The sequence below is a fragment of the Crocodylus siamensis genome, chromosome 1 (genome assembly GCF_052110815.1).
Source record: "Crocodylus siamensis isolate JL-2025a chromosome 1, ASM5211081v1, whole genome shotgun sequence".
NCBI classification, from domain to species: Eukaryota; Metazoa; Chordata; order Crocodylia; family Crocodylidae; genus Crocodylus; species Crocodylus siamensis.
In genome coordinates, this window is record NC_143395.1 from 61,224,761 (window position 1) to 61,238,628 (window position 13,868).

The 13,868-nt window shown below is 42.9% G+C and overlaps 1 protein-coding gene across 1 annotated transcript in view; it reads right to left on the reverse strand.

Moving 5' to 3' along the window:
* Positions 1 to 13,868, reverse strand: part of IMPG1 (interphotoreceptor matrix proteoglycan 1) — a 128,805-nt gene that overhangs the window by 101,237 nt on the left and 13,700 nt on the right. Inside the window, exon 3 of the mRNA XM_090059571.1 lies at positions 1,893 to 2,092. Coding sequence (XP_089915697.1) covers positions 1,893 to 2,092 — 200 coding nt within the window. The remainder of the gene's footprint in view (positions 1 to 1,892; positions 2,093 to 13,868) is intronic.

Below are 13,868 nucleotides of genomic sequence, written 5' to 3' on the forward strand. Positions count from 1 at the left end.
TCACCTGTCTGGGGTCTTGTAAACCCAGCATTCATTCCTGCCTGTGGCAGGGGGTCAGGCTAGATGATCTGTTCAGGTCCCTCCTGACCCTAGCTACTATGAAAACATGAAACTGTTTTGTCTATGTCTGAATCTTTGGATCCAAATTGGCTGAATTGAATCAGGACAGTGATTCAAATTACTGAATTGAATCACTATATCTCCGAATTGGATGAATCTGAATTCAGAGCAAATACTTGCCACTTCACACAGGCCTACTGCATAGTAATCCCAGAGCTGTATCACACTGCCTGAGCATCTGCCTGCAGCAGCACTGTTGACTTGAGAGGGGCAGGGGGCAGTGTCCTGGATTTCACATTGTTACATATAGGTATAGTACAGTGTCCCTCACAACCCCTCCTCCTACAACTGATCTTCTTTGTTAAATATTCTTTGGTGCAAGGGCATGAGCCCTCAGTTTTACATCTGCCAGGGTGTGTTTTAAGCAACAGGGTACAGAATCAGTCCATCTCTTTTTCTTTCTCTTTTTGGCCTAATTCAGTTTAATTATTTCATGTAGAGTAGAGTAGGTTCTAGGGATGACTGAAAAAGCCTCACCCTAGAACAACCATTAACCAAGTGTCTAGAATACTCCCTTGGGGTATGGGAGCAGGAGACTCAAGTCTCTGATGCAAAGCTAAGACTCCCATATTCTAGGAGAATGCTCTGAGTAGTCTGCCTGGGGTGACAGACACACTATTAGGCTGATGTGCAGTAAGAGTCACTAAAAAACCATGCACCTATGCACATTTAGTTAGTACCTCTTATTAGAGGTACTAAACTAAATGCACAGTAATGAAGGCACATTAATGAACATGAAGATATGCCACACAGACTTGAACCCCTTGTCCTCTGAGAATACCTAGTGGTTTTCATTCTGCCAGTGAAATAGGTAGGGAAATACCTAAGCTAAGAATTCTGTGCCAAGGTCCTCTAGGCCTTCAACCTGAACTAAAGGACCAAGCAGTGCTTCAGTGGCTTTGCACCTGCCTGCCAGCAAAAACTTGGAAGCCTAGGCAACTAGGTCCAGTTTAGCAGTGATTTTCAGGATGCCAGTAATGCATGAATGGTGGACTTGGACTCTTGGGGCATCTTTAGGCATGCTCTGGAGTGGGAAGTTTTAATTAGAACAACTCTCGGGAGCCACTCTAGTTAAACTGCTCACAGTGTCTCATGTATTCAGCATCCTGTGTGCAACAATGTCTTTCTTTATGTGACTAAGATTTGATCTATGTCTTTCATAGGATTTCAGTTTTTCGTGCATGATCACAGTTAGGTTCCAGCAGTGATGCTGCTTTCTTCCATTATAGTTCAAAGACAGGAAAAAAGAAGTATAGCCATTTCTAGGGATTTTAAGAGAGCATGCTTTATGGAATAGGGACTGTGTTCACCTCTACATTTAGAGAATGGCCTGCTCCCTATGGACACCATGATAATTTAAAAATTATTAAATAAATCAAGTACTTGGTTACCCTTTCTAAAATCTATGATGTTCTAGACAGTGCCGGGGTGAGTAGAAATGATGGGCTGTGGCATCTACTAGATCTTTGGGGAAGATCCACAGTGCAATAATTTGGTCGTTATAGTCTGTTAATCCAGAGCCCACTAAATCTGCTAAAGAACGTGGTATTAACTCAGCATCTCTTATTTATATTACTCCATTCTATTCAGATAACTGCTAGTATCTTGTGCCACCATTGTACTTTGAGGTTGGTACACATAACTTTTCATCTATTTACATAAACATGAAGTAGAGAATAGGTGCCAAAACTGCTGCCCGGAATTAGAGAATGGCACACTACAGAAGAGTTATTGCTGTATTCCCCAAACAGGCACTAGAATTGTCATCTCACCTCTTAATCTATAATAAGCTTGGTGACTGGCTAAAATTTGCTTCACTGATTCTTGTGGACAGACTTTCACACCAGTTGGGAGGAGAGATGACCTTTTTGTTCGATGCTTAGTCATATCAAATATCTTTCTGATGGTTGACTCTCTAGATCGCTTTGTTGTTTTTTCTGAGGCATCCGCAAGATGTTTGGCTTCATCATGACTTATTTCTGTAAGAGGTAAAGCAATAAAAATGCATGTAAATAAGTTAACATATAGCACATGAATAGAAGATATATGCTGTAAGAAAAAAATCCCCATTGAAATCAAGCCAGAACCTACACACCAAATACTAACCAGTTGGTGAATGTGTCAAGGTAGGGGCTGAACCGATGTGTTGAAGACTACGATCAATTTATAGATGTGGGAATCAGAAAATCTGGTTTCTGACTTCCAGTTTATCTAGCTGATCTTTTGCTGTTGGGGTCAATTAAGATTAAATATTTTCAAAACTTCTAAATGACTCAAGGGACTAAATCCATTGATGATTTAGACCCAGATTCACACTGGGGAGTAGGCAGTGCAACTTCTAACTTTCAGGCACCTGACTCCTTCTGCAGAATGTGCAGCCCTAAGTTAGATATCCATGCTCTCCATCACTGCACAGGAAGATTAAGGTTTCTCATGACTCAGATCTCTGTTGCCAGGACTATTTGGGCACCTATACATGAGTAGTGATGCTGCTCTGATGCGCTGTAAGCTTATAGCACGTCAGAGCAGGGTCAATTAATCAAGTCTGCTGGAGCATAGTAATTACCGTCCTCAAACAGACTCCAGCATCTCCTGTATCAGCATCCCCATGCTTAAAAACGGAGGCAGGGGCACTGCGACTAAAGCTGGTTCAATGATCTTTAGTTATAGTGCCCCCACTGCCATTTCTAAGCATGGGGACACTGATACATGAGATGCTCTGAAAGCCACTCTAATTAAAGCACAACCCACCCCCATCACTTCCAGAGCATGTGTATAAATGCCTTTTAGTAGACAGTCACTGGTTAAAAAAACAGAAACAAGACCTGGCAGCTGGCATAAGAATCTAAATCTACCTCCTCTCAGGGGAGTGCCAGTACAATTAACCTTGGGGTTACAGCATTCTCTTGGAAAGTGTGAAATATTGGGCTCAAATCCCTGCAGCTGAGGTATGCTAGAACTCATCTCTCCCACACTGTAGCTGAATGCTGTAACTCCTAGCCTACTGAGCAGAAGGTGGGCATTATTAGTGTGATGGGCTGGCTGGCAGTGACCTGGTCCCGGGGTTTTGAAAGGGCAAAAGATAATTGGAGGATTTGGGATTCCCTTTCCACACCAATCAGGTCCCAGAGACTCACCACCCCCGTGTCCCTATTGGCCCCTTGGGTCACCTGGAGGGGGATAAAAGGGGCAGCATGGGCTGACTCAGGAGAGACCAGCAAGGGACAGTAAGGAAGGAGCTTCACAGAGCTGGGTCAGTGGGGTAGGAGCAGTTGCCTCAGAAAAGCCTGAAGGAGCAGGACCTGCAGGCAGCAGTGGGGCCCTCAGCAGTGCGGCGTGTGGCTGGCAGGAGAGGCTCCCCACTGGGCCCCAGGATCCCCTGGGAGAGGCTACAGCTCCAGCAAGGATCTGAGCAGCGACTCAGGATCTGAGAGGGGTTCTCAGCTCTGCTTCCAGCTCCTCCAGTCAGAGGCCAGGCAGCTTGATGTGAGGCCAGGGCTCCGAGAATGTCAAGACCCCTAGCAGGCTAGAGCAGTGCCACCGGTGGTGGCTGTGTGGCAGTGTTCCTGCCTACTACATGGGAGATTTGGGTTCAAGTGCCAGCTGAGGTGGTTTAGGGTGGGTGAGATAACAAAAAGTAAGTCTTCTTGCAGTGGAAAGGGGCCATTGTGTTTTCTCCCCCTCCAGGTACCAAGGCCCTATGTTTCCTTGTCATTTGACATTTTGCATTTTGTGCCTCTCTATATTTCACCAACCCGTATGGTTTGTTCTGCTGTTTGTGTTTTATATTTTGTTAACCCTGTTTTTTGTCAATGATTGTAAGTGTCTAACCTTTGTTGAATCCTGCCCCCTTGGGGCACTGTAGTGTCTACTATCCCCTCTGATTTATGCCTGTTATGTTCCCAGTATTAAAAGGTATATGGCTAAGTCCCCATTGGTGGTCTGGCTCTGCTCTGTAGGGGGAGGAGAGTCCCTACACCTCCCACAGTGCTTGTGCACCTGCTTTGATCCCTTCAATTGGAGAGGGGGTACCTCTTGGAGTACTGCCCAGGTTACATTAGTATTATCACAGGCTGAAATAAATGTGTCAGTCTGAGTTAGCTGTGTTTTTCTTCCACAGGACAGAACAGGGGTCAGCAGCATTTTGGAGCAGGCACCTGCTTTAACAGAGCTTAGCTCCAAGTGTGGGCCACTTTCAACTCAGCCTGTAGACAAATTGGAAAGAGCCCAGCAGAGGGCAACAAAAATGGTTAGGGGGCTGGGGTACATGATTTATGAGGAGAAGATGAGGGAAATGGGCTTATTTAATCTGGAGAAGAGAACTGAGGGTGGCGGTGGGTGGGTGTTAATAGCAGCCTTCAACTGCCTGAGGGATGGTCCCGAAGACGATGGAGCTAGACTGTTTTCTGTGGTGGCAGGTGACAGAATACAGAGCAATGGTCTTAAATTGCAGCAAGGGAAGTTGAGGTTAGAGATTAGGAAAAACTTTCTCACTAGGAGGGTAGTAAGGCACTGGAACAGGTTACTCCAGGGGTGGGCAAAATATGGCCTGCAGGCTGGATGCAGCTCATGAGGCCATTCTATCTGGCCTGTGGGACCTGTAAATTTTTTTTGAAGATTAAAATGTATCTGTCCTTGGTTCCTGTCAAAAATGACAGGAGCCAGGGGCAGTAGGCCCCAGGGGAAGCCCGGCAGTCTCCCGCAACAGCAGTCCACCTGGCCCCCCCCCCAGCTGGAAGCCCCAGCAGGGGCTTCTGGCCTGGGACCATGTGGCTGCCCCAGTGCAGGAAGCTCAGGTTAGGTGGGGGAGAGCAGGGGAGGAGCTGGTACAGAGTGCAGGGAAAAGTGGCCCCTTGCCTGCTGCTTCCTGCTGCAGTCACTCACAGCCCATGCAGGGCTGTCCTGAGCAGGCACAGGCAGTCCCACATGGGCTGTGAACAGCTGCAGTGCAGGGTGCTAGGCACAGGGCGGGTGAGGGGCCACTTTTCCCCGTGCTCAGGAATAGCTTGTAACCTGGCTCTGCGCTGGCTCTGGGCTTGCCCTTTGGGGCTGTTCCATGGTGGCAGTAGCTGTGGCCCCGCTGCTTGCCACACTGGGCAGTGTTTGCTGCTGCTGCCCACACAGCAAGCCCAGCACAGCAAGCAGGGGGGCTGCAGCTGCTGCTGTGGCGCAGCCCCGTTGGGCGAGCCTGGAGCTGGTGCGGGGCCCAGGCTGGCAGTGGGGGTGGGTTACAAACTGGTGCTGAATGCGGGGGAAAAGCAGCCCCTTGCCCTCCCCATGGCCGACACCCTGCACTGGAGCTGCTTGTAGCCCACGTGGGGCTGCCTGTGCCTGCTCAGGACAGCCCTGTGTGGGCTGCGAGAAGCTGCAGCAGGGAGCACTGGCCATGGGGCGGGCAAGGGGCCTCTTTCCCCCATGCTCTGTACCAGCTCCTTCTCTGCCAACAAGTAGGGCGTTGGGGCTGATGCTGCCCCTCACCTGTACCACAGGGCTTTGAGTGGGTGCGGGAGCACAGGGCCACACCGGTGTCCCAGGGCCAGCGCTAGCAGAGCCCAGAGCAGGGTGGCAGGTATGCAGGGTCCCAGCCAGCAGGCACTCTATGGAGCCAGGTCAGCTCCCCACCTCTTCCTGCTGGTGCAGCCCAGCCCAGCTCCACGGACCTGTGCCAGCTGGCACCCCGCTCTGGGCCCAACTGGTGCTGGCCCTGGGACACTGGTCCCAAGACATTGGGCTATTAGTCCCAAGATGGTGACCAGGGGGCAGGGCACCTGTCAAGGGGCGGGGCCACCCATCTGGCCCTCAACAGCTTGCTAAAGCTGGGTAAGTGGCCCTCTGCCTGAAATAATTGCTTGTACCTGGGTTACTCAGAGAGGTTGTAGATGTTCCATCTCTGGAGGTTTTTAAGACCCAGCTGGACAAAGTATTGGCTGAGATGATTTACTTGGGGATGGTCCTTCTTTCAGTAGGGGGTTTCATAGTTTCATAGTTTCATAGACCTCCTGAGGGCCCTTCCAACCCTAATATTCTGTGATCTTATGATCATCATTTTTTGCCATCATCATGGCCACGATCATCACAACCATAACTACAATCTCACTGTGTAGGAGCAGCCTGCTGTCTCCACAGGTTGGATAAAATGGCTGTTAATTGGGGAACTTTGCTCCCCAAAATGAAGGCACATACTGAACTTTGTGGCTGCTGGTGCATGGTCAGTTCAATTTTCTCTTTGTAACTTAGGTATCTAGACTCCACCTAAATCTTTTTAGCTGCCTGTGGAACCAGTTTTAGTTCTGCTTTAGATGACTTTGGAAAATAGGGATCTTGCTTTTGAAATATTATCTATAATCTCTCTGTGCCAGTTTCCTCCTGAAAAAGTGATAATGTCTATTGCTTATGACACTTAACACCTCAAAGGCACATTCTGTGTTTTCATACTAATTTAAATACTTGCAGGAAAATGCTGCAGAGGTGCAAAAAGCTCTTTGCAATGTGCTGTACTTGCTAACTAAAACAAAATAATTAAGAATTCAGACCCAGAACCTCAAGTTACTTAGCTTCTAACTAGCACTGAAATCAATGGGAGCTAGGCATCTAGATATCTTTGAGGATCTGAGTTTCATTGTTTTTTACTTGGGAGTAACACCTACAAAAAAGGGCAAGCACCTGTGTAACCAGAAGAATCCAACTACAGTTTTTCTGGATTGCATTTTTCCTATTTCCAAGTTATATACAAGATGACACAACAAGTCAAGTTTGAAGTGAAAAAAGTTAACAGCATAAAATAAAACTAGAGCTCTTACATTTAAATGATCTGAAAAAGTAGCAGTCTGATGGAAAAAATGAAACAACTCTTGGATGAACTAATTAGGATATTTTAGATTCTGTTGTTTGTTACATAGATTATAATGTTGATGTTAAACTCAACTTGTACGGATTCTTTTGAGGCATTTTCCCAAACCTCATATTCTTAACATATACAAAAATAAAGAAAAAACCCCAGTAAATAAAATAAATGGTTTGCTGAAAGAACTAGGGGAAGGGATGATTTTTTAGATAATTGGAAAAATTTTTGAGGCAGAAAATAAGAGGGTGACATAATGTTCATGTAGCTTGGATGCTGATGAATTGGCTGTAAACAATGACTGCTTTTGGAAAATGTTCAAACTTTCTTAGTACAGGAGAAAGGAGCTAATCTGTTTTCCAAGAGACCAAGTTTACAAAGAATAAGAATAAAAGAAAAAATTAAAGATAAAAAAATCTGTTTTCCTATGAAATGGAAGAAACAACCTAAAACAAAGTAAAAGCATTCATTATTCTGTCAGTTGTTCTAGGATGGATGATGAGAAAATAAAGAATATAAAAATGAATTATCTTGACAGCTTGAAACTCGGTGAATTATATTCTGAAAGCTGGGGAGGAAAAGGAGAAAAAACAGGAATAGAAAAACTGAATGTGACAAAGAAATGGTACTTAAACTCTTGGGATGGATGAAGTTCTCTGGGTATACGTGGCTGGAGTTCTTAATTAACATTTGAATAAGTATCTTATTGTCAACATGGTGGAATTATAGTTATTGCATCTTGTATAGTAATAATTAATGACACCATGTGACATAAGCAGATCTCTTGTATGTGAAGAGTTGACCACTTGGTTATAAGGAGTACCATGCAGAAGCTGAATATTTCAGAAGTGGGGCTAATGCAAATAATTTTGGCCTTTCAAAGCACACTTTAGATTGAACAGCACCAACTTCTAGACTTGCTAAGTGAAACTCTGAAATCATTGGCAAGTTAAGTGAAAATGAGGATACAGTTGTACAGCATATGTCAAATCAAATCATTGTGGAAATCATTATTTTTTAAATGATGTTTGACTGAGTGATATCAGTGAAGGCAGGGAAGATTCACACCTTATAGACTAACTGAATTGGAGATGTATAGCATGAGCTTTTGTGAACCCTGTTGATGAGGAAGTGTGAAAGGATTTTTGCTCCATGCAAATGCTCCCAGGGTCTACCACAAACCTTTATGGAGCAAATAGTGTAGCGCTTAACCTCAGTTGAAGAATGAGGCACTTGCACTACCCGTGTGGGCGATAGCAGTTGATACACCAGACTGGAGACCTCCACATCACTACTAAGATCTCTATCATAAGTCTTTCAGATTCCAGGGTGGAGATATGGTTGATGTGGCCAAAACCCACACAGTGGAAACAACAATAAACTGTGGCTTCTTCTCCTTTCCAGAGGTTGCATTAGTGACTGTAGCCAAGCTGCACATACAATCTGACCATTTGAGCAGAAAATGTTGTCACAAAGCTCTTTGATCAATTTTGTTTGAAGTAACGGTCTTTTATACAGGCTTTGCTGCTTTCCCAGGATTTGATCTAATGGCATTTGGTTGAATTATGAACACTACAATTTACAAGGCTATTAATGGCTGAGATTTTAAAGCTTCAGTAGTGAAAAGATCCCCCATTTGCAATGTATATTAGGTGTAAGATATGGGCTTTTGAATCTGAGAATGTGTATGTGTATTAGCTACCCTCTGATCCACCTCCAATACTACTATGTATTATGGGTAGGTAAAGAATCATCTTCAGCTATGAGTGTTCCACCTATGGCCTCTCTCTTTACCATGAAAGGTCAGTGAGGAGACAAAATAGTGTGCAAGCCTTTGTCTGAGTCATTTATAACTGGGTGAATTTCACCCAGTTTGCATCCCAGGGGTGGCCTTTTCTTTTTGTGCACAAAGCTTCTTTCATCTTCACTTGTGAGCTCTCCATCTTGTCAAATTTCAGTATAGTTTGGATTAGAAAAAGGAATAACTTGCTATTTCTGTTTATGGGTCTCAGCATTTACTGAATGCTGAATGCAAAGCACCTCTCTCTCCCAGTACAAACACTGTTTGTTTGTGACTCATCAGACCTTTCCACTCCTCCTGCATTAGTATAAATTCTTGATTACAAACCAGAGAGCACAAATACCTAAATGGCTAAAGAGCACAAATACCTAAATGGCTTAAATGTTTGAACCAATCCAAATATGAGTCATCCTATTATGCAGCTTTTTCCCTTTTATCCTTTGTTTTCTTCCTATTGAAAAAAATGTTTATTTAAACCTAACAAGTCTTGTACTTGATAATGTGCCTACACAGTCTAGCGTGTCCTTGCTTTCCTCCCATGCTTATCGGTGAGTAGCCTTGGATGATTCCACTTTTACATGGTTATTTATTGACCCTGATACCCAGAACACTTTCATAAAAAAACATATACCAAGCAATCCCAGTAATGTAGATTTTTTGGGGGGAGGTTCTTAATTTAAGGCAAAAGACTGTTTATTATTTTGTCCCTTTTGTTTCATCCTGTTAATTTACATTTGTCTCACTTTTACATTCTGGAAAGCTGTGGATGATTTTATTCTTCCACATGATAATCTTAATTCTTTCACTTTTCATGATAATCTTAATGTAGGAAGGAAGACATGTGCTCTGGTCTTGTGACATTTTAATAATACTTAAAATGTTATATAGTACTTTGTCATCTCAAGGTGCTTTACAAATGTTTAATTCACTCTCATGGGAAAGAAGTAGGAATTATTGCCCATTTTCTAGACAGTATAATTAAGGAGGAGAAACTCAGGATCAGAATCAATTCATTCTCCTAGAATACTTCCAGTTTGGTGTCTTGTCTCAGAAGTGACCCAAATAATCAGGGCTAGGTATCCAGGATCCCTGTAGAGTTAATGGAGAGGGATGCCTCCAAGGGAAGATTCAAAATACACAGGTGCTGAGCAGGGCAGCATCTAGAGCTAGCCAGTAAAAATGCTAGACACAGAGGTGTGCTAAGACTCTTGCTCCTCCTCAGAATTATAGAACTAGGAATGGAATCAAGGTTTCCCATTATGTGCCTCTTCATCTTTAGCTACAAAGGACACAGGGAGAGTCACCTATCACAAGAGTGAATGAAATTCAGTACAAATCACAGCCACAAAGCTGCTTTTGTTCGGAAACACAACTGGTTGCAGGCCTGCAAGCTGCCTTAGCAAAATGCTTAGCATAAGCAATGTCATTTTGTGCCTTGACATATCTAAGTAAACATCACTAAAAGTGAAACAAGTGGGTTGCAGTTTAGGGTGACCTTTTTATGAAGTGAAAAGAGAATGTGGTTTAGCCATACGAGACATCAAGATACAGATGGCAGCCTGGCAAGATGACCACTTGTGAAAGATGATTGGTGGATATTTATGACATAAATGTATTTACAGTTCTGTCTATATATCTATCTATCTATCTAATTTACAATTCGCTTATGTATGCCTCAATGCAGTTCTGCATCTTTGTATCGTGTGTATGGTTGCATGTTTAGTTCAGTCATTAGTTAGCACGCACTGCATTCCCTGATCATGCATTTACTAATCAATCAGAATACTAATTGCATGCCAAGCCTGTTCTCTTAATTATGCAACATCTAAATTATCTTTGTTCCATAAATATTGGGATTTATTTTTTATAATTATAATACTATCTGGAACTGAGAAAGTATCTATCAGAAGGCTCACATAGAAGTATATCAACTGTTAGGGCTTGCTTAAAAGTTAAGTGTTGCATTTATAGCCTTGGTTAAATATTAGTATTGCTTATGTGTTCAATAAATTAGGATTTGAGAGAGGAACAGTCTCAACGATCACTTCATTCCCCTCCACTCCACCCCTTAATTCAATTTAATACAGCAGGGGTTTGTATAAGAATTGTAGCAGTTAGAGTACTTGGCCAGGAAATGGGATATCTGGTTTTCAGGCCTCCTCAGTTTGTAGGGACTGAAATTCACATCTATTCCCTGAAGAGTGCTTGAAACACCAGGCTATAAAACATACTGGGTGGATGGTATCCTCTACCTCTGCTATTGAAGCTGGACCACTAGTCATCTAAGAGGGCAAAGGACATGGGACACAAGGAAAGTGAACATGATATGTAATTCTGTAATCTAGTGATGAGGTCTTTCCCATTGAGGGGAAAGGTTGCAGCGAGCTGGATTCTGGTCTATGCTTCTTGGTTTTTTTTCTGTTGTTGCTGTTGTTTTTTAAACCACTGACTGTCTAATGTAAAATCTGTAATGATCATGATAGCTTTAATCCAGCTCTAAGAACAAAAGCAGGTCACATGGGTCACATCAATGGTCCATCTAGCCAAAAACCCTGTCTCTGACAGTGGCAGTACTAGATGCTTTTGAAGGACAACATAAATACAGGGTAGGCCTAGGGTAATCCATCCCCTATCATACCTTCCTGGCATCAACCTTTATTAATTTAGACATGTCAGAGGGATGTTAGATCTCCCACGTTGTGGGTGCGTGCTCTAACAACAAGGTTGCTGTTCAATAGGTAAGCAGTAGTAGGCCATATTCAAGAGCAGTGATAAGTACTGCGTGCTTTGTACTGACCTCAATCTGTAATACTATCACTGTACGTCAATGGTTAGGTGTGCTCTGAATACCTGATGAATTGGGGATTTAGGGGGATTCCCCCTACCTCTGATCTAGATTATAAGGGAGATTTTTGAAACAAAGGACCTTGATCTGGATTAGTTCTGAGTATGCTCAGAGGCCCAAGTCTAGCACCTTGGGAACATTTTCAGGCCAAAGTAGACATAACCATCCTGGGCATTTTGTAGCTGTTGGATTTGTTGATTTGACTCAGCTTTCATGACTGAAGCATTTACTGTATTTATTCACATATCACACACAGTTCCCCCACTTAGCCATCCAAAATGAGGCCCATGTTTTAAATCAGGAAGCTGATTTCCTCAGAAGAGTATCTACTACTACCACATCAAAAGAGAGATATGGGGACACTAATGGCTGTCAGAGTCTGTGCTACCTTGCCTTCCCAGCTGCATGGAAGAGGCAAAATTTGCTGCTCATGTTACTCACTGTCCTTGCAAACTCTGAATCTTAAGCTTTAATCCCATGATAGCTGCTGCCAAAACCAGCTGCAGGTTCAGCAGTGTCTGTGACAGGGTGAAAGCTTGAGGTTTGAAGCTGGAAGGAAAGGGCAAGTCTTACTTGTGCTCAGGAGCATTCAGCCATGGTGAGCCTGTGCTCTGACAGGGAAGACTAGAGACATCTTTTTCCCCTTAATTTTGCCTTCCCCAAACAAGGCATGCAATTTGTGTGTGTCTGTGTATTATGTGAGAAAATATGGTAAATTGCATACAAATTACATTAAATATGGTAAATTACATAAACTACCATTTACTGGGTCAGATCATAGGTCTATCTAACCCAGTATCCTGTTTTGCATAGTAATAGAGAATGGAGGCTGGGAGGGACGGTGAGCAGAGCATGCCAGAAGTTTCCATCGCTTGCTCCTCTGCCATTGCAACTTTTCCTATTTGGAGACTTAGGGAGTTCTGATTTAGAGGCTGCACCCCTCTGCACCATGTTCGGTGCCTCCTATGGACCTTGCTTCCATTACTTTGTGTAATACTCTTTTTAACTGATGTGAACTGGCAGGGTCCACAGCAATGTATGGCAGTGAGTTCTACAGGTTAATTACTCACGGTGTGAAAATGAACTTCATTTTGCTGCTTTGAAATGTGCTACCTAATAGTTTCATTTGATGTCCCCTAGTTCTAGCATTATAGGAAAGTGTAAATAATAAATCCTTATTCACTTTCTCTGCACCATTTAATCTTTTGCAACTCTATCATGTCTCCCAGTTGCCTCTTTTTCTAAGCTAAGAAGTCCAAACCTAGTCTCTCCTCATATGAAAACCCTTCATACCCCGATTATCCTTGTTGCCCTTCTTTATACCTTTTCTAGTTCTTTTATATCTTTTTGAGGTGGCAAGATCAAAGTTTTGGCTAACAAAATTATTTGGATCTCATCCTAAGCGCTTTTACCAAGGTTGTGGTAGGATTTGGTGTTGATATTAAATTCAGAAATTCCAGGGTCCTGATCTCAGACAGATAGGAAAGATAATCTCAAAACATGATTTATCGTTGATGAACTCTGACTTGCACACTGAGGTTAAAGGAGAACCTCTTTGGTACTGGCTCTTCCTCCTTGTTTTAAGATGATAAGCCACAATAAAAGGCTGCTACTTGCATAAGATACTTTTATTGTTTATTTTTTTCATACAAGAAATTGCTGTAGTTACCACAAAGATCTTCTATGGTTATTGCAAGGGGAAACTAGCATACACACAATTCTCTGTATGCTAGGATGAAACACCTCTTTCTTAATAACGTGAAGACTTTTGTATTAGACAGTGCTTCTACCCCATATTTCTTGAAAACTATTTTATCCAATTTAGAACATTACTAAATAACTGGGCAGGAGAAGCTGAGTAATTCTGAAGGAACAAGTTCTTATTTAGGCTTAAATGTTTTTAATCTGCATGAAAAGAAAAAAATAATTTATAGCTCTTTTAACAGAGCTCTTGGGGGAAAAAAAAATTAAAAGGTTAATGGAGTGGTGCAGTAGAATTTTTTTGTTTTTGCTTTTGGTTTGTTCTGTTTGTTTGCTATTCTGAAAGCAGGACCAGAGGGGTTGCAACCATGGGTGCTTTTCCATGATTATAGTGGACATTCTGCTAAAAAGCCAGCCTTGTTGCAGAATGTTAATGTTATCTTTTCTCCTGTGCCTTCAAGATTTCTTTTTCAGCTTTGCAAATACATAACCAGGATCACACTGTGTTGTGACACTAATTCAGAATTAGACATTTAGTTTGACTAGGCCCCAGAAAGTTA